At 42.1% G+C, this 22013-nt stretch overlaps 1 protein-coding gene and 1 long non-coding RNA gene across 3 annotated transcripts in view; one reads left to right on the forward strand and one right to left on the reverse strand.

The window, feature by feature from the left end:
- The window catches only part of LOC127666273 (uncharacterized), a 103219-nt gene extending 92084 nt beyond the window's left edge, over positions 1-11135 (forward strand). The window contains exon 3 of the long non-coding RNA XR_007973585.1: positions 10633-11135. This is a non-coding gene — a long non-coding RNA (uncharacterized LOC127666273). The remainder of the gene's footprint in view (positions 1-10632) is intronic.
- Me3 (malic enzyme 3) overlaps positions 1-22013 on the reverse strand; it is a 198511-nt gene that overhangs the window by 106440 nt on the left and 70058 nt on the right. For both annotated transcript variants that reach the window (XM_052159073.1, XM_052159077.1), the window contains exons 3-4: positions 3374-3507; positions 45-194 (exon numbers count right to left, since the gene is read on the reverse strand). In XM_052159073.1, coding sequence (XP_052015033.1) covers positions 45-194; positions 3374-3507 — 284 coding nt within the window. The remainder of the gene's footprint in view (positions 1-44; positions 195-3373; positions 3508-22013) is intronic.

A 22013-nucleotide genomic window follows, 5' to 3' on the forward strand; every position in this document is an offset into this window, starting at 1 on the left:
CTCTATGGGCAACTCCTTCCCTGACCCCCATCACAGGGACTCACCGAGGTCGGCGGAAGGTGAGGCCGTAGTGCTGACAGGCCAGCCCCACAGTGGGTGTGTACACGATGGGCATGAACTTCTCCACGTCTGAGGTCAGTACCCGGTAGAAGAGCTTCTCGTTGCGGTCTTGGAGCGTCATGAGGATGATGTACCTTGCAAAGGAAAGAAGCCAGCTGATTCCAGGAACACTAATGCAGCTGCTTGGCAGATCCTGGAAAATGTCACTGTGCTTAAGAATGAAGACCTTTCTCCAGGGAGGATTTACACTCAGACCCACTCCCGGTGTAGGGCATTCCATTTCCCTAGCCATTTGTTTTCATGTCTCACCAGTTCTACATTCTACTCCTCTCCCCCACAGAACATTTACTGCATAACACAGTCCTTATAGCTGGGGAACCTTCTTAGACTTCCTCCCAATCACTTGCTGAAATGAGGGTCTCTTGATAGTGTGTGAACCTCACTACTTGCTCTGTACCATGAGCAAGGCCCTGGAGCTCTCAGGATATGGACATCCATCACCTCCTGACCATATCCCATCCTTTTAGGCAAGCAAGTGAGGGCCACTGAGCTGGAGAGAACTGAGAAGGTGAGCCTTACAGATTGTAGCTTTCATAATTTCATATTTTAAGCAAACATTTCACTTTGAACTCTAATTATTTTTGGTACACCGAACAGAAGAAGAGGTTCTGATTATTTAAAGTTTGGGTGTGCATCGGTTTGTTAGTAGAATCTGTTGTGTACCCTCTGGTTTGCTCTTCAAAATGATGTGGCTAGACCTAATGTGAGTAGGGAGGAACAAAAGAAAGACAATTTCTGACCTGGTAATGAAATGGCCTTGGGATTAATGTGAGTAATATCCCTGGAATTTAGTGCTGTGGGGGAGGGACATGGATGGGGGCAGGGGTGTGTTTGTTAACTGCTTCTCAGAAGTTATGAGTGGCTTAGAGCAGGCCGCAAGAGATAGAGCCCCATGCGCTTCTGACTCTGCCCTTCATGGCTATTGGGATCTGGGAGTCACCACACAAACCACTCACTCACACACCAATCTCAATCAAAAAGAGATGGTTAAATTTTATGCCACACCCCAAGACTGATTGATCAGGGTCACAGACCAGATTCTGAAGCTAGCTGTATGTAGCACTGAGTTAAGATCTTATAGGGTTTTTAAGCCTAAAATCCATAAGCATCTGTGCCAAGGTATTCCACCAATCAGGATTTAGGGATAGGGAATTTCCTTAGAAACATGTCTTTGTTGTACAGTTATTCTGCTTCCATTAGTTGGGGTATTCAACTATAGCAGGGGACTTATCTCAACTAATATTCATATCTTAACTTGCCAACCAGGATATCAGTTATCCACATAAATGTCTTTCTGACAAGCTGGATGTCAGTTCTCAGAGGGGTCTTGGGAACTTAAACTCTACTTGACCCCTACTCAAAATGGAAGTCTTATTCCAAATAGCTTCTTATATTGGTGTAGGTGTCTACCTTATGTTGGGGTCCCTCTCAGGGGCATCTTATAAAGGCAAGAAACCATAAAAGCTCATACATAGGTGCAGGAAGTGCTGCTGGGTGGTTGGTTTGGGTCCAAGCTTATTATGGTAAACTATACAAAGCAGTTCTAACTGATTTCTATTGTGATTGGTTTTCAAGAAAATCATAGCACAGAACATTTTAGTAACAGATATGACAGCATATGAGGAAGTTTTCTTATGACATTAGTAACAGCACAAAATGGCAGGTTAGAAAAGTAATAGTTACCTAGGCCTTAACATTTTACATAGGCCTTAACAATGCCTGTCATATCCCTAGACCAAGTTCTAGCCATTTAGCTTTATGGATATAGAGAGCCCTTTTCTTCTTTCTATATATTCACTAGAACCCATAAAAAGTCAACACATTTGTTTAACCAACTTACACAGGGCTTACTATGTCCTAGGCAACATTCTAAGCACATCACAAAGATATAATTTTTGATATTAAGTCTCATAAAATCCAATGAGTCACATACCATTGGCACAGTCATACAAGTGAAGGACAAAGATGGGCAAAGTAACATTAGTTATTCAGTGTAGGAAGGTGTATTTCAGTCAGTCTAGAACTAGACATTGCCGCCTTGGGACTATGCATGCCAGAGATGTTAAAATCAAGGGTACCGGAGCCAGCTGCATTTAGATCCTTGCCAATTCATGGTATGTACCTGGGTGGTGACTACAATCTTTGGTAACACATAATATTGACTCAAGGTCACTGATGGGGGCTCTTTGTGTTTGAGTTTCTACTGAGGAGCGCTCCGAGGGAGCAGTGCTTTCATTTGCTGCCCATGACTTTCAGCACAGGATCTAGACCTTCCCAAGAAATTCTCTCTCCATTTTTTCCCTCTCTATTTTCCCTCTTACTATTCCTTCACAACCTCCATTGCTCCATTTTTGCCTCATCTCCTTTTGCTCAGTGAACTGCCCTCCTCCAACCCCATTTTGTCTGCTGAAGTGTTTCATTAAGGCTTCACATGCTCATTCTCTCTGACATAGCTCAATGGCTTCCCAGATTTCATCCCTCAAATCTGGTTTCATTTTAATTGTGTTTCTGTTGTAACCCTCATCTCTAGGGAGACTGTCATGCTTTTTTTTAATAGTCCAGTTGATATTCTCCTCTCAGTATGCTCTCCAACGGGTCCTTATCCCACTCCTCCTTCCCCATCTCTAAGAGGATATCCCCACCCTCCAAACCCCCACTTCACCCTGCCAGACCTCCCTACTCCCTGGGGCCTCAAGTCTCTAAGGTTAGGTGCATCTTCGCTCATTGAGGCCAGACCAGGCAGTCCTCTGCTGTATATGTGTTGGGGGCCTCATGTCTGCTGGTGTAGGCTGCCTGGTTGGTGGGTCAGTGTCTCAGAGATCTCAGGGGTCCAGGTTACTTGAGACTGTTGGTCTTCTTATAGGATCACCCTCCTCTACAACTTCCAGCCTTTCTCTAATTCAACCACAGGAGTTCATTGGTTGGGTTTAAGTATCTGCATCTGTCTCAGTCAGCTGCTTGTTGGGTCTCTCTGAGGACAGCTGTGTTAGGCTACTGCCTGTAAGCACACCATAGCATCAGTAATAGTGTCAGGCCTTGGAGCTTCCCCTTGAGATGGAGCCCAATTTGGGCTAGTCACTGGATCTCCTTTCCCTCAGTCTTCTCTTTTTAAGGATAGAGCTGGATCTGAAGTTTCTCTGGGCTCTCCAGCCTTTCCTCCCTACAGAGAATTCAGAAACCCACTGCGAGCCACAGAGCATAACAGCAGCTTAGCCTCAGGACTGGGCACAGAGAGCAGATTTCAGGCACTGACTTGTCCAGGTCGCTCTGCTGATTCTCATAGTATCTCATGATGCGGAGGAGCTGCACATCCTGGCTGAGGAAGCAGGGAGGGATCAGGCCGTGGATGCCGAGCTGCAGCCTTTCTTCGAGTGTGAAGGCCATTCCCTGGAGAAGAAAGGAACACACTTAATGGACATGCAGGAAGCCAAGAACAGAAGTTCGATCTGTAGATGGCAGGAGTTAGTGTAAATCTTCAAAAAAAGGATGGACCCCTTGCTGGTTAAAAGGGGGCTTTCTTGTGCTGGTTGCTTTGATCCCTTCCGATGAGATAAATGAAAAGGTCATTTCACCAAGACTAGACTTTACCTTTAAAAGAAAGTTTAAATCCATAGAAAAACAGACTACAGGATAGCACTCCTGGATATGCCTCCCCATGTAGTACAATGATGGGAAACAACTTTATAAACTATAGACTAGACTTGGCCTTTGGCCTTACAAACTCCATTATTGTCCAAAGCCACTTAAGCAGACTCTTTCCTCCATCTTCACTGAGATTGTTATGTAAATGTATAATATTGTACAAAATCCCATGGGCTTTACCTGTTCATTCCTTCTTGCTTTGCCAGACCTCTGGCAGCCACTGACCTTCTTCTCCTATCTCTACAGTTTCACTGTTGTTAGAATGCCATACAATTGGAGTCATAGAATATGCAGGCTTTCTAGGCTTGCTTCTTTCACTTAAACTTAAGCACTTTAAGGCTTTTGTGCTGTTTCATGATTTGACAATTAAATTAATTTTATCAATGAGTAAGATTCCATTTTGCATTTATGCCATAGCTTATCTCTGAATATGCACAGTTTTATTGTATATTTCACTTACAACTACTCTGGGAGGGATGTGTTAACATTTACAGACAAGCAGGCTAAAATAGAGAGGTCACTCAACTATAGCCAGTGACTAAACTTGGCAAGGTAGTTTTTCCATAATTATCTTAGGCTAGATGGTAGTAAATTTGATCAAAGGAAAAGAATTGTTGGGAAGGGAGAATAAAAGAAACACTGGCACTTTTTAATTCCCTCTTTTTATGTGTTTTGAAGGCTAGGAATCTCAGAGTCTGGCTTCCCCTTGGATTCATAAAGTAGTAAGGACAAATCAATTCCTGAAGGCCTGGTTCTTCTCTGGGAAGTGCTTGATCTTTGTGACAGGTCTACTTTAGATAGGTCACTTTCTGTGTGACAAGATGACTCATAGAGACATATCCAAAGTACTCCATGTGTGAAATGCCAAAGTTTTTTCTTCATCCAAGATTTCCCCAGTCACTGAATGATTGGAGATGTGGGGGTTCAGAGGGGCACTGAAGCGGATTGTCATTTTGGGTAAGTGACTTACTAGAAGAATTATTAGTGGTGTAAACTTACTTATAGACAGACAGCATGTCAGGAACATATGGTAGACAGCAGAGCCATGGGTCAGAGTGGGACTTCTCATTTTAAAAATATAAAGACGTGTTTTTGAGTTTATAATTACATCATTTCCCCTTCCCTTTCCTCCCTGCAAACCTTCCTATATATTCCTCCTTCTTATATATCTTTCAAACTCATAGCCTATTTTTAAAAAGTTGTTACTGAAAGGGCTTAAAAGGGGGAGAGTATAGGGGGTTAGGTGAGTGTGGCTAGGCGGCGTGGGGGAAGGTGTCCAGGTGGGCCCTTGCCTGGGCACCTCTGCCCCTGAGGGGCCACACACACAAGGCATGGTATAGAATAGAGTTTATTCGGAGTAGGGGATGGGAGTTAGTGGTAGAGAGAGGTAGAGACAGAGATGTGGGGGTTCAGAGAGAGAGAATAGAGAGAGAGAGAGAATAGAGAGAGTGGAGTGGAGGCGGGCCATGACCAAGTGGAGGGGGGAAGAGCCCAAGGGACAGAGAGGTGAGAGAGTGTGGGAGAGCGGAGAGCAAAGAGAGATGGGAGGAGCAAGTAGCCCCTCTTATAGTGGACCAGATCTCTGGGGCGGGACATACCTGGCTATTGCCAGGTAGTTGTGGGGTGGAGCTTAGACAAAACCCCAACAGTTACTATTTGTGTGTATTATATATGTATTATTTTTAAATATATAAATGCAACTTACTCAGCTCATACATTACTTGTATGCATATGTTTCTATGCTGTGGCTCCTTTATTATAAATCTCAGAGGAGATGGGAAGGTTGGTGCATTTTCTCTGATTCCTGTATGGTAGGGCAGGGGAGAAAATTATGAAAGGATATGCTTTTCTGAGATGCCAGAGAAGAGGGACATTTAGTTATGGCATACTGTAACATAGCTTGCCATATGCCTGCTAATGGTAGTCTCATGCTGTCCTAGACTCTTGCCTGAGTCTATAAGTTTCTTGGGAAAATAACATAGGCACCTGTTGTCTTCATGAAATCCAGATACTTGAAGATTTGGCTGGAGGGTTAGAGATTCCCAGAGAGTCTCTTTGTAGCAACCTTCCTGTTTCCTCTATCTGAAAGTGAGAGCCAGCTGTGGGAAGGTATGGCCTCATCAGCCTGTAGCCTCAGATCTAACAGGTACCAGTTTCATACATACCTGGTGCTTGCCAATAGCTTTTCAAGCAGTAGGCACCACACTAGTTCCCAGATTCCTTTGTAGGAAACTACCTTACCTGCAGACCAGTCCTCCCTACCCCTGCCTGCCTTTTTCTTTTTCTTCTAAGATAATGTCTCACTATGTAGCCTAGGCTCTCCTGGGACTTTCTGTGTAGACCAGGCTGATCTCAGAGATCTGGGGACTGACCCTGTGCCACAGCTTTCCATACCCAAATACCGCTGGGAGAGAGCTGGTCTCCCAGGAATGCCAACACATTGAGTGAGCACAGGTAAACCACTGTTTCTGCTCAAATTCCTGACCCGAGAGGGACCACCCAGAGGCCATCAGGTCACAGGAACCAAGAAGCAGTCATAGATAGGATCCTTCCAGTTTCTGTCTGCACCCTGGACTTGACCCTATGCCACATCTCTCTATATCCAAATTCCTCCCAGAGAGAACTGGTCTGTCTGGAGTACTGACACACAGGCTTGCAGGAGGGACAAGCCACAGTCAGAAACAGCAAAAACAGCTAACACCAGAGATAATCAGATGGCAAGAAGCAAGGGCAATAACATAAATATCCCCCTTAAAGAAATACAGAAGAACACAGGTAAGCAGCTAGAAGCCCTTAAAGAGGAAACACAAAAAGAATTATAGGAAAACACAACTAAACAGGTGAAGAAATTGAGCAAAACCATCCAGGATCTAAAAATGGAAATAGAAGCAATAAAGAAATCACAAAGGGAGACAACACTGGAGATAGAAAACCTAGTAAAGAGATCAGGAGTTGTAGATGCAAGCATCAACAACAGAATACAAGAGATGGAAGAGAGAATCTCTGGTTCAGAAGATACCATAGAAAACATTTGACACAATGGTCAAAAATATGCAAAATGAAAAAAGCTCCTAACCCAAATGATCCAGGAAATTTAGGATACAATGAGAAGACCAAACCTAAGGATAATAGGTATAGAAGAGAGTGAAGATTCCCAACTTAAAGGGTCAGTAAATATCTTCAACAAAATTATCGAAGAAAACTTCCGTAACCTAAAGAAAGAGATGCCCATAAACATACAAGAAGCCTACAGAACTCCAAATAGATTGGACCAGAAAAGAAATTCCTCCTGTCATATAATAGTCAAAACACCAAATACACAAAAGAAAGAATATTAAAAGCAGTAAGGGAAGAAGGTCAAGTAACATGTGAAGGCAGACCTATCAGAATTACATCAGACTTCTCAACAGAGACTATGAGAGTTAGAAGATCCTGGGCAGATGTAATACAGACCCTACGAGAACACAAATGCCAGCCCAGACTACTATACCCAGCAAAACTCTCAATTACCATAGATGGAGAAACCAAGATTTTCCACGACAAAACCAAATTTATACAATATCTTTCCACAAATCCAGCCCTTCAGAGGATAATAGATGGAAAATGCCAACACAAGGAGGGAAATTACACCCCAGAAAAAGCAAGAAAGTAATCTGCTTTCAACAAACCCAAAAGAAGATAGTCACACAAACAAAAAAAATAACATCAAAAATAACAGGAAGCAACAATCACTATTCCTTAATATCTCTTAACATAAAGGGACTTAATTCCCCAGTTAAAAGATGTAAACTAACACTGGATATGTAAACAAGACCCAGCATTTTGCTGCATATAGGAAACATACCTCAGTGGCAAAGACAGAAACTACCTCAGAGTAAACGCCTGGAAAACAATTTTCCAAGCAAATGGTCCCAAGAAACAAGCTGGAATAACCATTCTAATATAGAATAAAATCAACTTTCAACCAAAAGTTATCAAAAAGGATAAGGAAGGACACTTCATACTCATCAAAGGAAAAATCTACCAGGAAAAACTCTCAATTTTGAACATCTCTGCTCCAAATGCAAGGGCACCCACATTCATAAAAGTAACTTTACTAAAGATCAAAGCACACATAGCACCTTCCACAATAATAGTGGGAAACTACAACACCCCACTCTCCTCAATGGATAGATCATGGAAACAGAAACTAAACAGAGACACAGTGAAACTAACAGAAGTTATGGACCAAATGGATTTAACAGATATCTATTGAACATTTCGTTCTAACAAGAACACACATGGTATGTACTCACTGATAAGTGGATATTAGCCAAAGAGTGTGGAATACCCATGTGGATACAACTCATGTACCACATGAAGCTCAAGAGGAAGCAAGACCAAAGAGTTGATGCTTCATTCCTACTTAGAAGGGGGAACAAAATAAACAAGGGAAATAGAGGATGGGAGGGTCTTGGGAGGAAGAGAAGAGGGGGAGGGGAAAAGAGGGGAAGAATTAGGTATGAGAGGAGATGGAGGAGATATACAGAGGGTCAGGAAATTGCACAGAGGTGTGTAGCAATGGGGGATGGGGAACTGGGGGTAGCAACCAGAAATTCCCAGACGCCAGGAAAGCATGAGCCTCTCAGGACCCCAAGGGGATGACATTAGCTGAAATACCCAACAACGGGAAGGGAGAACCTGTCTAGACCATATCCAGAGGTTAGGCATGCCTCCCTACTCCAGGTTGAGGGATGGAGACATCCACCCATCTCCAAAAATTTTAACCCAGAATTGCTCCTGTCTAAAGGAAATACAGGGACAAAGAGTAGAGCATAGACTGAAGGAAAGGCCATCCAGAGACTGCCCCAACTAGGGATCCATCCCACATGCAGACATCAAACCCAGACACTATTGCAGATGCCAAGAAGTGCTTGCCTACAGGAGCCTGATGCAGCTGTCTCCTGAGAGGCTCTGTCAGAGCCTGACCAAAACAGATGCAGATGTACACAGCCAAACATTGGACTGAACATGGGGGCCATAATAGGGAAATTAGGGCAAGGACTGTAGGAGCTGAAGGGGTTTCCTCATAGGAGAGCAACAATACCAACCAACCAGACCCCCCAAAGCTTGCAGGGACTAAACCACCAACCAGAGTACACATGAGTTACTCATGGCTCCAGCTGGATATGTAGCAGAGGACTGCCTTATCTGGCATCATTGGGAGGGGAGCCCCTTGGTCCTGTGGAGGCTTGATGACCCAAGATAGGGGAATGCTAGGGCAGTGAGGCAGGAGGGGGATCAGGGGGAGTACCTTAGTAGAGGTAGGGGGAGGGAGGAAGGAATAGGGGGCTTGTGGAGAGGAAACTGGGAATGGGGATAACATTTGAAATGTAAATAAATGAAACAACCAATAAAAACAACAACAACAAAAGCCAGAGATCTGCCTGCCTCCGTGTGCATCTTTACCCTCACTGGACACTCTTCCCAAACACCATTAGGAAGGTGACTGTTAACTGATTCGGGAGGATTGCAACTGGCCTCCCTGGCCCCAGGAATCCCGGAGATCCCAGACATTTAGTTATGACATCACCTTTGTTAATGGCTACCGTGGCTTTTAATAACAGCCTGTTTCTCTCTACAAGCTTAAGTGTTTCTTTTGGCTGACTTCCATCAACTTCTTTTGTATTTGAGGAAAATGAATGATTGTTTAGCAACTGGTAATTTTAAGGATTTAAAGGAATTATTTCTAGAAGCTCTAGATTTATAAACTGACAAACCAGAAAGACAACTTAGCAGTTCCATGGCTCCAAAAGGATAAGTACTTCTTTTTGTTGTGGGTTTTTTTAAGGGGAGGGGGCAGTGGGTGGGTAGGGAGAGCTGAACCCATATTCCTGTGCATGCTGGGAAACACTCTTCTCCGAAGTTATCTCCCAAGCCTTCTTTTTATTTTAACTTTGATGCAAGGTTCTCCAAAATTGTCCAGGCTGGACTGGAATTCACAAAGTTTAAGATCTCTTAAACTTGTGATTTTGCCTTGCCCTTCAGTATCAGGGGCAATATAAACACCTCAAAGACCATTTACTGTAGCAGAGGGGAAATATGCTAGAACTGGTATTTATCTGTAAGAGAAATAAATTTTGCTAGGTGCTACTCAAGACTCTTGGACTGCATGTCAGGAAGTCAATATCCACAAATAATACCAGCGATCCCAAGGTAGGAACAGACAATATGGAGGAGTCAGTCCTGGGGCGCTGACCCATCATTGCCACATTGAGAAATTATAGCTTTCCTGTGCCTGGTCAATAGATCTACAGATCTAAGTTTTAACAAAACTCTCAAAATAGGACAAAGGCTTTTGAAAAATGACTGAGTGTCATAATTAAATTTCGACTTCACTGGAGCTGGAGTGGTGTTTCAGTGGTTAAGAGCACTTGTTGCAGAGGACCAGAGTTCAGTTCCCAGAACCCACATGGCGGCTCACAACCATCTGTCATAGTTCTGGGGGATATGATGACTCTTCTGACCTCCAAAGGCACCAGACATATGTGCAGTGCACACATATGCAGACAAAACACTTATATATATATAATATACAGTCAAATAATAATAAATAAAAATTTTGACTTTATACCTGAATGGTATTGTTTAGTTAAGATTTCTGGATGGGACCTTGCCGTGGTGGCCCAGTGAAGTCTGTAAAAATGATATTTTACAGACAGAGGTGAAAAAGAAAAAATGTCTCCTGGGAATAATGGAACTTTCTGTAAATTTAGAAGTAGAAATCTCACCTGGCAATTTACTATACTCTCTTACTTCCTAGCTATTTAAGATGGGTCCATAGTCTCAAGTTGCAGTTTGCCCTGACTTCCTCCTTTTCTCTCTTCACAGGGATTCCTATGGCCTGGCTGACAATCTGGTCTTTGAAGTCGATTCACTGACTGCCAAACTCCCTTTTAAGAGTTGCAATGCTTTGCTTCATAGTTGTTTACATAATTACAACCTTCCAACCACATGCAGGTTTTTATTGCTGTGCGTATGTGTATGAGGATGGCTCTGGCTCTCTGGTACTGAAAGCATTGATTAAGTCAGGAGGTTTTGTTTTACAAGGTAGAAGGCTAAATGTTAGATAAGGATTTCTCACAAGAACTTGTTAAGACCCAGGTGGTATAAGAAACTTCAAACTCTTTGAAGGTTTACTGTAAACTATGAGTGACTCTATTCTAATCAGGAAGTTTGATGGAATCTATAAATTGATCTTCTGTATCTGTTACTTGAGAAACTTTGTACCTGATTGATTTTGCATTTCCTTGTACCAAATGGCTATGATAATTGTGCTTGCCTCACTGGCTACATCTTTTGAAATGGTAATACCAACTCTTCTTGTATAGAAATCCTTGCCTTAGAGCTCCAAAATACATTCAGATTCAAACTGCCTCTGTGTGTGTGTGTGTGGTTTATTTCTGTCTGTCATCTCAGCCGGACCTGTGCCTTCCTGGACCAAAGAATCCTGGTTATCCCGCAGCAGACCCACGGTCAGTAACAGGACCTACCGATTTTTGCTGATTTGAAATGTTTTAGCTGCTTGGGAGTTCCCAGCTGAGTATTTTCCATATGTTCTGGCTTTTTCCAGGGAACCACTGGATTGTCCCAAGATTCAACAACTACTGGGCTGTCTGGTTAAGTAGGGGGCCCTATGGCCTATTTAATAACTGAACGCTGTGACCACTGTGACTCTCAATGGCTGTGCAGCATCCATTTTAATATTTTTCTTGTCCTTGGCTCTTCTTAGTTTTTCGTCTCCTTTCTAGCCCAGGCTCTGTTTGCCAACCTACTCATGTTATCAGGACAAAACTTACCGGCATCAGAGAGAGGGTATTTGACTATATCCCACCATCACATGGCAGGGTTCAGAGGCAGCAGCCTGTCAGGTTGTGCCCTGTTCCAGCTTTCTTATGTTGAGAGATCCTGGCTTTCTAGGGCCCTGGTTTCTGATGACTGAGCTTCTCTGATCTTCTCTGTTGATCTGCCTGATGTCTCTGGCACCAGAGTGGTCCTGTGCAGTTGGCAGTCTCTCCTTGTTTATTCCACAAGCACAAGTGAATTCCTATCTGTGCCAGACCTGCCATGTTAGGTATTAGGGTGTCAAATAGGAATAGTCTCTGGTCTCTGTCTTCATGAGTGATCCTACTTGAGTAGATACATGTGTCAACATGGAATCACAATTATGAGCCCCTGGCATGGTGGGTGAGGCTTTTTTCTACCTAAGAAATAGTGCTGTCTTTTCATATGTTGTGGGATTTACCAAGAATTCATTTGAAAGGTTTAGCACAGATATGTACTCATAAAAAGCACGGAGTGAGCATCAGATGCTCTTATTACTCTTATAATCTTGTCCAAGGGAGGTGGCACAAGAAAGCTCATTTGTAGGTGCTGGAGATGAGCCTTAAGGGCTAACTTCAGAGTTAGGCTGGAAACAGGGCTTGAAGTGACATCACCAAAGCATGACTTCTTGTCCACAGGCTCAGACAAGGCTGCTACGCCCATGTTCCAGGTGCTTCTCTCTCACAGTCACAATTCATTCTGACTGTCACAACTGGATTTGCACCAGTGCCTTCATCCACAATGCCTTACCAGCTGCCTGCTGTTGCTCTTCCAAATCACAGTCAACCTCTCCCAGGGGCCTTGCTCTGCCACCCTTGTTTCATATAGATACACTAAGAACCTATAACTATTCCACTGACCTGTGGCCTTCTGCAAACAGATGTGTCTGTACTCCTGTGTTTATACATATGGCCCACAATATACACATATTGGTTGGTTTCCTCTGGACAATATAATTATCATAAGGAAATCCTAGCAGATATATGTGTCACAGGCTTTCTGTCCCACACATCATTATATCATGTTCTTTGCTGACTACTTAGGTGACAACCAGCTTCCTTCTTCAATTAACTATTCACAGAGGGTAGTATAGCTTGAGATAGGGCTGTGTATTCAACCCTGAGGCGTTCAGTTAATGCTGAGTAGCTGTTAGTAGACGGGACAGTATTTCCTCTTCCTTCTGCACAATATTTCTTGCCTCTGTTCGTGATTTTCAAGACTTGGGGTGATGTGATTCTGGTTGGAACAGGAGGTGTGGTTACTAAGGCTGCCATTCTCCTTTGCATCATATTTATGAGGGATCTTAGTACACTCCTGGGATGATTATATGGAGTCTCAGAAACACAAGCTTTGGAAAGTCTCTGTAGACAAAGACGTGAGGATAGCCCCTTTCCCACACATACTTCTTCTGTTCTCAAGTATAAAATTACATATTCAGAAAGCTGTTGGCAGTTCCCAAGAGGGGAACTGAGGAGAGGGCTCAGGCTGTCTGCTACCTCTAGCTACATTTATATACAGGAGGCATGTGGCCTTCCAGCTACAATATACATGCAAGTTCCTATTCTAGCTCAGAGATGTAATTTGGCATTTCTTCCTGTGATTATAGATAGGTCATGGAGCTGCTGCCATCACACAGGCAGTATGGCGAACAGAGGAAAATCTGGAAGATGAAAATTCTGTATTTGGTTTCTAATGACTTTGTGATCCTAAGGAAATCACTTTACCCCTAAGCATGTTCATTGCTCTGGTCTGTTAAGTAGATGGGAAATACAGAAGTCAGACTCTCTTTAGATGAAGCAGTGTTAGGTTCTGGTTATTTATGGTTCATATTGCTTCAGGTTAAGAACTATAAGTAATAGATATTTAGTGCAGCTAGAGAAAACACTTTGGTGTTTCTTCCCTTTCTTGTCTCCTTTCCACGAGGACCATAAATTCATTCATGGCAGAGACTATATGTAAATGAGTCATGGGCTCATTGCCTGGCACCCTAGCCAATGTGTGGATGGGGGAGGTGTGAATTTATGCTGCAAGAAAATGATACAGCAGATACTAATTTAGATACTGTGGGATCTGAATGAAAAGTCATAGAATGTTCCAGGTATCTATAGCCCCCCCCCCCCCCGAACCATTCCTACAGCAAACTTACAGCAGTGGGCCTTCAGTAATATTATCATTAAATCAGTCTGCTTGGTGCTGCTATGAGAAAAATGTTCTAAACCTGTCTAGACAATGTAGTAGCCACTGGACACACATAATACTCAGTGGCCAATAGAAATGAGGAATAAAAAATTCAAGTTCCTTTTATTTTAATTAATTTAGTAGAGAGACACCCACTGCCTTAGATGGAGCAGATCTTTCTCACACTGGAGGTCATTCCCATCCAGCACTGATAAAAAGCATAGGAACTGAGTCCTGGATAATTGTGAACCCTCATTTGTACGTTGGAAAGCAGGGAACTGAGCAATCAGATTCTTGCCCTGGGTCTGGCCTCAGCTGCATAATGGGGATACTTTAACCTACTTCCACACAGAGTGGTGGTTTGCTTTGTGGAGTAGATGCAAGGGCTGGGTAAGTGGGGGCAAGAGTAGGCTCCGTGACAGACCGGCACCCGAGGGTTGTAGCTGCAGCTGGGTGCCAGTGTCAGAAGAGGCCTTCAGAGGAATTCAGGACCTCACCCTGGCCAGCCCATGTGTATGTGTGGGAGCTTCAGCACAGCCAGCACATTTTTTTCATGATGGATGATTTGAAAATGAAGGATGAAAATGTAACTTAAAATAAAATTTGAAAACTTAGGATTAGTACATGCTCCCTATGAAGGAACAAGAATTCTTGTAGAAAGACTATTTCTTCCCAGGAGCCTGCATGACCTTGCTTTGCAGATCCTGGAGACAACTGAAGGATCTCCTGAGGGAGCCTTTTGGTATCCTGTATGTACTTACACAGGGGCTGGAGAGATGGCTCAGTGGTTAATAGTACTTTTTGCCCTTTCAGAGGATGTGGGTTCAGTGTGCAGCACACCCATGCCGGTTCTCATCCATCTGTAACTCCAGATCCAGGCAATCTGATGCTCTTTTTTGTGACGTCCATAGGCACCAATCACTCATGTGTTGCACAGACATACATGAAAGCAAAATACCCACACATAAAATAAAATGAATGAAGTTGCTACAAATCTTTAAGACACCATTTGGGATGCTGTCTTCTTAAGCATGGGCTTTGAAGAGGGACTACAGTAAGAGGCTTTCACACAATGGTAGCTCAAGGTTCCAGAGATAGAATTCTGATTGTCTGTAAACGTGCTGGGCAGCACTCAAGCCTGGCTGTGTTTAAACTCAGCAGGAGCCACTGGGAGGTGGCAGCATGGGTGGGGCCCTGGTTGCCTGGGAAACAGTTGGTCACACCTCTCTTTGCCTTTGAAGCATCTCAAGATAGTCCACTTCATCTAACATTCTAAAAACACACTTCCAATAGCAGTTATAGCAACATAAAGAGCCACTACAGTTGAGCCAGTTTGGAGAATGTTCTTCAGGAGTTTCTCAGCTCAGTTTCCAGTCCTAAGTCTCTTATCAAGACCATTATACTTCAGCTGTTTCTTCTCATCTTCATGTACCATCACATACGTGAGCTCTATTTTTCCAGGCCCCAGTTTTGGCAAAGTGCACAATTCACATTTCTTCTATTTTTGGGGAATGAAGATGGTTCAGCAAAAATAATAAGCAAGAAGTATGGGTGAGTATAATGGCTACATCTAGTAGCAATTACAGGAAAAATGGAGATAGCTCCATGCATGCCTTTTGCCAAGACAAAAAATGTATCTGGGCCTTTTGGTTTTGTGGGGAGAATGTAGGTACTGTGTATGGGAGAATTTCAGAAAACAGATACAAGTAGTACTATGCTGTCCCCCAGGCTGGATTCAGAGTCATATGTTTCTACATAATAGTAGATTCTACAGTATATATATATATATATATATATATATATATATATATATATTTTTTTTTTTTTTTTTTACCAAGATTGAACCAAGGCAACATCTTGCCTTGAAAGAGCTATTTGTTGCTCTATCTTCCTTGAAGACAAGGGCTTAACCTGGTTTTATTATTCTTGACATCCGACACAGTTCTAGTTTTTTATAACTGATTCAAGAGGCATGAGTAGATGAATACAGTATAGGAGTCCCACTTACTAAAGATGATCTTTTCTCACCCATCTTTTGTGTCACTATTAACCGGTATCATTTGGGGACCATCACAGGATTCTCATAAATTTCACGTAACTAGTTTTGCCATCTTGGGCTCATTAGGTATCTCTTTGAACACAATTTGGACAATGATAAAAGCTGATTCACAAGATTTATATGTGATAATGTATGTGAATTATCTAAATGAGGCAGGTTTCTTGCTATTGATACTATAATAAAATATCTGATAGAGACTGCCTAAAAATAAAATGAGGATTTTTTTCCTCACAATTTTAGAGGTGTAGGATGGGGCAGTTACACCACTCATGGGTAGTAGGATGCCATAGTAGTAGTGGGTAGTCAAACAAATTGTCACATTTCCAGACATGAAGTGGAAGACAACAAGAAGGACATGCTTGTCCTTGGATTTGCACAAGAAATACCTCCTGAGACCATGTTTCCTATGACTTTAAGGCCTTCTAACTAAGTGGTTCAACATTCAAACATTATCTACATGTACAGATTGGATGCTAACTATTGACTCTTTTTTTTTTTTTTTGTCTTTTTTTTTTATTTGATATAATTTATTTACATTTCAAATGATTTCCCCTTTTCTAGCCCCCCCCCCCACTCCCCGAAAGTCCCGTAAGCCCCCTTCTCTTCCCCTGTCCTCCCTCCCACCCCTTCCCAGTTCCCCGTTCTGGTTTTGCCAAATACTGTTTCACTGAGTCTTTCCAGAACCAGGGACCACTCCTGCTTTCTTCTTGTATCTCATTTGATGTGTGGATTATGTTTTGGGTATTCCAGTTTTCTAGGTTAATAACCACTTATTAGTGAGTGCATACCATGATTCACCTTTTGAGTCTGGGTTACCTCACTTAGTATGATGTTCTCTAGCTCCATCCATTTGCCTAAGAATTTCATGAATTCATTGTTTCTAATGGCTGAATAGTACTCCATTGTGTAGATATACCACATTTTTTGTATCCACTCTTCTGTTGAGGGATACCTGGGTTCTTTCCAGCATCTGGCAATTATAAATAGGGCTGCTATGAACATAGTAGAGCATGTATCCTTATTACATGGTGGGGAATCCTCTGGGTATATGCCCAGGAGTGGTATAGCAGGATCTTCTGGAAGTGAGGTGCCCAGTTTTCGGAGGAACCGCCAGACTGCTTTCCAGAGTGGTTGTACCAATTTGCAACCCCACCAGCAGTGGAGGAGTGTTCCTCTTTCTCCGCACCCTCTCCAACACCTGCTGTCTCCTGAATTTTTAATCTTAGCCATTCTGACTGGTGTAAGATGAAATCTTAGGGTTGTTTTGATTTGCATTTCCCTAATGACTAATGAAGTGGAGCATTTTTTAAGATGCTTCTCCGCCATCCGAAGTTCTTCAGGTGAGAATTCTTTGTTTAACTCTGTACCCCATTTTTTAATAGGGTTGTTCGGTTTTCTGGAGTCTAACTTCTTGAGTTCTTTATATATATTGGATATTAGCCCTCTATCTGATGTAGGATTGGTGAAGATCTTTTCCCAATTCGTTGGTTGCCGATCTGTCCTCTTGATGGTGTCCTTTGCCTTACAGAAACTCTGTAACCTTATGAGGTCCCATTTGTCAATTCTTGCTCTTAGAGCATACGCTATTGGTGTTCTGTTCAGAAACTTTCTCCCTGTACCGATGTCCTCAAGGGTCTTCCCCAGTTTCTTTTCTATTAGCTTCAGAGTGTCTGGCTTTATGTGGAGGTCCTTGATCCATTTGGATTTGAGCTTAGTACAAGGAGACAAGGATGGATCAATTCGCATTCTTCTGCATGCTGACCTCCAGTTGAACCAGCACCATTTGTTGAAAAGGCTATCTTTTTTCCATTGGATGTTTTCAGCCTCTTTGTCGAGGATCAAGTGGCCATAGGTGTGTGGGTTCATTTCTGGATCTTCAATCCTGTTCCATTGATCCTCCTGCCTGTCACTGTACCAATACCATGCAGTTTTTAACACTATTGCTCTGTAGTATTGCTTGAGGTCAGGGATACTGATTCCCCCAGATTTTCTTTTGTTGCTGAGAATAGTTTTAGCTATCCTGGGTTTTTTGTTGTTCCAGATGAATTTGATAATTGCTCTTTCTAACTCTGTGAAGAATTGAGTTGGGATTTTGATGGGTATTGCATTGAATCTGTATAGTGCTTTAGGCAAAATGGCCATTTTAACTATATTGATTCTACCGATCCATGAGCATGGGAGGTTTTCCCATTTTTTGAGGTCTTCTTCCATTTCCTTCTTCAGAGTCTTGAAGTTCTTGCCATACAGATCTTTCGCATGTTTGGTAAGAGTCACCCCAAGATACTTTATACTGTTTGTGGCTATTGTGAAGGGGGTCATTTCCCTAATTTCTTTCTCAGCCTGCTTATCCTTTGAGTATAGGAAGGCCACTGATTTGCTTGAGTTGATTTTGTAACCTGCCACTTTGCTGAAGTTGTTTATCAGCTGTAGGAGCTCTCTAGTGGAGTTCTTTGGGTCACTTAGGTAGACGATCATGTCGTCTGCAAATAATGATAGTTTGACTTCCTCCTTTCCAATTTGTATCCCTTTGACCTCCTTATGTTGTCAAATTGCCCGAGCTAGTACCTCAAGTACAATATTGAAAAGATAAGGAGAAAGGGGGCAGCCTTGTCTGGTCCCTGATTTCAGTGGGATTGCTTCAAGTTTCTCTCCGTTTAGTTTGATGCTGGCTACCGGTTTGCTGTATATTGCTTTTACTATGTTTAGGTATGGGCCTTGAATTCCTGTTCTCTCTTAAAGTCTCTTCAAGACTTTAAGCATGAAAGGATGCTGAATTTTGTCAAATGCTTTTTCAGCATCCAATGAAATGACCATGTGGTTTTGTTCTTTGAGTTTGTTTATGTAGTGGATTGTATTGATGGATTTCCGTATATTGAACCAACCCTGCATTCCCGGGATAAAGCCTACTTGATCATGGTGGATGATCGTTTTGATGTGTTCTTGGATTCGGTTGGCAAGAATTTTGTTGAGTATTTTTGCATCGATGTTCATAAGGGAAATTGGTCTGAAGTTCTCTTTCTTTGTTGGATCTTTGTGTGGCTTTGGTATCAGCGTAATTGTGGCTTCGTAGAAGGAATTGGGTAGTGTTCCTTCTGTTTCTATTTTGTGGAATAGTTTGAAGAGTATTGGTGTTAACTCTTCTTTGAAGGTCTGGTAGAATTCTGCACTGAAACCATCTGGTCCTGTGCTTTTTTTGGTTGGAAGACTTTCTATGACTCCTTCTATTTCTTTAGGTATTATGGGACTGTTTAGATGGTCTAGTTGGTCCTGATTTAATTTTGGTATTTGGTATCTGTCGAGGAAATTGTCCATTTCCTCCAGATTCTCCAGTTGTGTTGAGTACAGGCTCTTGTAGTAGGATCTGATGATTTTTTGGATTTCCTCAGTTTCCGTTGTTATGTCTCCCTTTTCATTTCTAAGTTTGTTAATTTGGATACTTTCTCTGTGCCCTTTGGTCAGTCTGGCTAAGGGTTTATCTATCTTGTTGATTTTCTCAAAGAACCAGCTCCTAGTTTTGTTGATTTTTTGTATGGTTCTCTTTGTTTCTACTTGATTGATTTCGGCCCTGAGTTTGATGATTTCCTGCCTTCTACTCCTCCTGGGTGAAATAGCTTCTTTTTGTTCTAGGGCTTTCAGGTGTGTCATTAAGTTGGTAATGTATGCTCTCTCCATTTTCTTTTTGGAGGCACTCAGGGCTATGAGTTTTCCTCTTAGCACTGCTTTCATTGTGTCCCATAGATTTGGGTATGTTGTGTTTTCATTTTCATTGTGTTCTAAAAAGTCTTTAATTTCTTTCTTTATTTCTTCCTTGACCAAGGTGTCATTGAGTAGAGTATTGTTCAATCTCCACGTGTTTGTGGGTTTTCTGTTGTTTCTGTTGCTATTGAAGACCACTTTTATTCCATAGTGATCAGATAGGAGGCATGGGATTAGTTCTATCTTTTTATATTTGTTGAGGTCTGTCTTGTGACCAATTATATGGTCGATTTTGGAGAAGGTACCATGAGGTGCTGAAAAAAAGGTATATTCTTTTGTTTTAGGATAGAATGTTCTATATATATCAGTTAAATCTAATTGGTCCAAAGCTTCAATTAGTTTCATTGTGTCCTTGTTTAGTTTCTGTTTTCCTGATCGGTCCATTGAGGAAAGTGCAGTGTTGAAGTCACCCACAATTATTGTGTTAGGTGCAATGTGTGCTTTGAGTTTTAATAAAGTTTCTTTTATGAAAGAGGGTGCCCTTGCATTTGGAGCATAGATGTTCAGGATTGAGAGTTCTTCTTGTTGTATTTTTCCTTTGACCAGCAAGAAGTGTCCCTCAGAGTCTCTTTTGATGACTTTGGGTTGAAAGTCAATTTTATCTGATATTAAAATGGCTACTCCAGCTTGTTTCCTGAGACCATTTGCTTGTAAAATTGTCTTCCAGCCTTTTACTCTAAGGTAGTGTTTGTCTTTGACCCTGAGGTGTGTTTCCTGTAAGCAGCAAAATGTAGGGTCCTGTTTACGTATCCAGTCAGTTAGTCTGTGTCTTTTTATTGGGGCATTGAGTCCATTGATGTTAAGAGATATTAAGGAATAGTGATTGTTACTTCCTATCATTTTTGACGTTATTTTTTAAATTTGATTGCTTAACTTATTTGGGTTTGATGAAAGGTTACTATCTTGCTTTTTTCAGGGTGGAGTTTCCCTCCTTGTATTGGTGTTGTCCTCCTATTATCCTTTTTAGGGCTGGGTTTGTGGATAGATATTGGGTGAACTTGGTTTTGTCGTGAAATATCTTAGTTTCTCCATCTATGGTGATTGAGAGTTTTGCTGGATATAGTAGTTTTGGTTGGCATTTGTGTTCTCTTAGAGTCTGCATGAGATCTGCCCAGGACCTTCTAGCCTTCATAGTCTCAGGTGAAAAGTCTGCTGTGATTCTGATAGGTCTTCCTTTATATGTTACTTGGCCTTTTTCTCTTACTGCCTTTAGTATTCTTTCTTTGTTTAGAACATTTGGTGTTTTGATTATTATGTGACGGGAAGTATTTCTGTTCTGGTCCAGTCTGTTTGGAGTTCTGTAGGCTTCTTGTATATTCATGGGCATCTCTCTCTTTAGGTTAGGGAAGTTTTCTTCCATAATTTTATTGAAGATATTTGCTGGCCCTTTAAGTTGTAAATCTTCACTCTCATCTATGCCTATAATCCTTAGGTTTGGTCTTCTCATTGTGTCCTGGATTTCCTGGATATTTTGGGTTACAAGCTTTTTGCACTTTGCATTTTCTTTAACTGTTGAGTCCATGGTTTCTATGGAATCTTCAGCATCTGAGATTCTTTCTTCTATCTCTTGTATTCTGTTGTTGATATTTGCATCTCTGTCCCCTGATTTCTTCCCAAGGCTTTCTATCTCCAAAGTTGTCTCCCTTTGAGTTTTCTTAGTTGTTTCTACTTCTGATTTTAGATCCTGGATGGTTTTGCTTAGCTCCTTCCCTTGCATGTTTGTGTTTTCCTGTAATTCTTTAAGAGATTTTTGTGTTTCCTCTTTCATGAGCTCAGCCTGTTGACCAAAGTTCTCCTGTATTTCTTTAAGAGATTTTTGTGTTTCGTCTTTCATGACCTCAGCCTGTTGAGCAAAGTTCTCCTGTATTTCTTTAAGTGTTTTTTGCATTTCCTCCTTGTTGGCTTTTGTATTCTCCTGGATTTCTTTCAATGATTTTTGTGTTTCCCTTGCAAGGGCTTCTAACTTTTGATCCATTTTCTCCTCAATGTCCTTCATGTGTTCCTGTACCAGCATCATGACCAGTGATTTTAAATCCAAATCTTGTTTTACTGGTGTGATGGGGTATCCAGGACTTGCTGGTAGAGGAGAATTTGGTTCAGATGTTGCCATATTGCCTTGATTTCTGTTAGTGACGTTTCTGCGTTTGCCTTTTGCCATCTGGCTCTCACTGGTGTTACTTGGTCTTGTCAGTGCTGGACTCACCAGTGCAAGCTGCCCCTTCCCCGTTGGCCTCTGATGCACAGCTTACACTCTGCACTGCCTATAGACAGGGTGCTGTTGTCCAGGCTGTTCAGATCCCGAAGCAGGCACCTGAAGGCTCCCGCTGGGGCCCGCAGGATTTATTGGAGCACACCGACTTCTCCCAGCTGGCCGCCCGGAAGCCCCCACTAGCCT

This window comes from Apodemus sylvaticus, chromosome 1, assembly GCF_947179515.1.
Source record: "Apodemus sylvaticus chromosome 1, mApoSyl1.1, whole genome shotgun sequence".
In the NCBI taxonomy this organism is placed as follows: Eukaryota; Metazoa; Chordata; class Mammalia; order Rodentia; family Muridae; genus Apodemus; species Apodemus sylvaticus.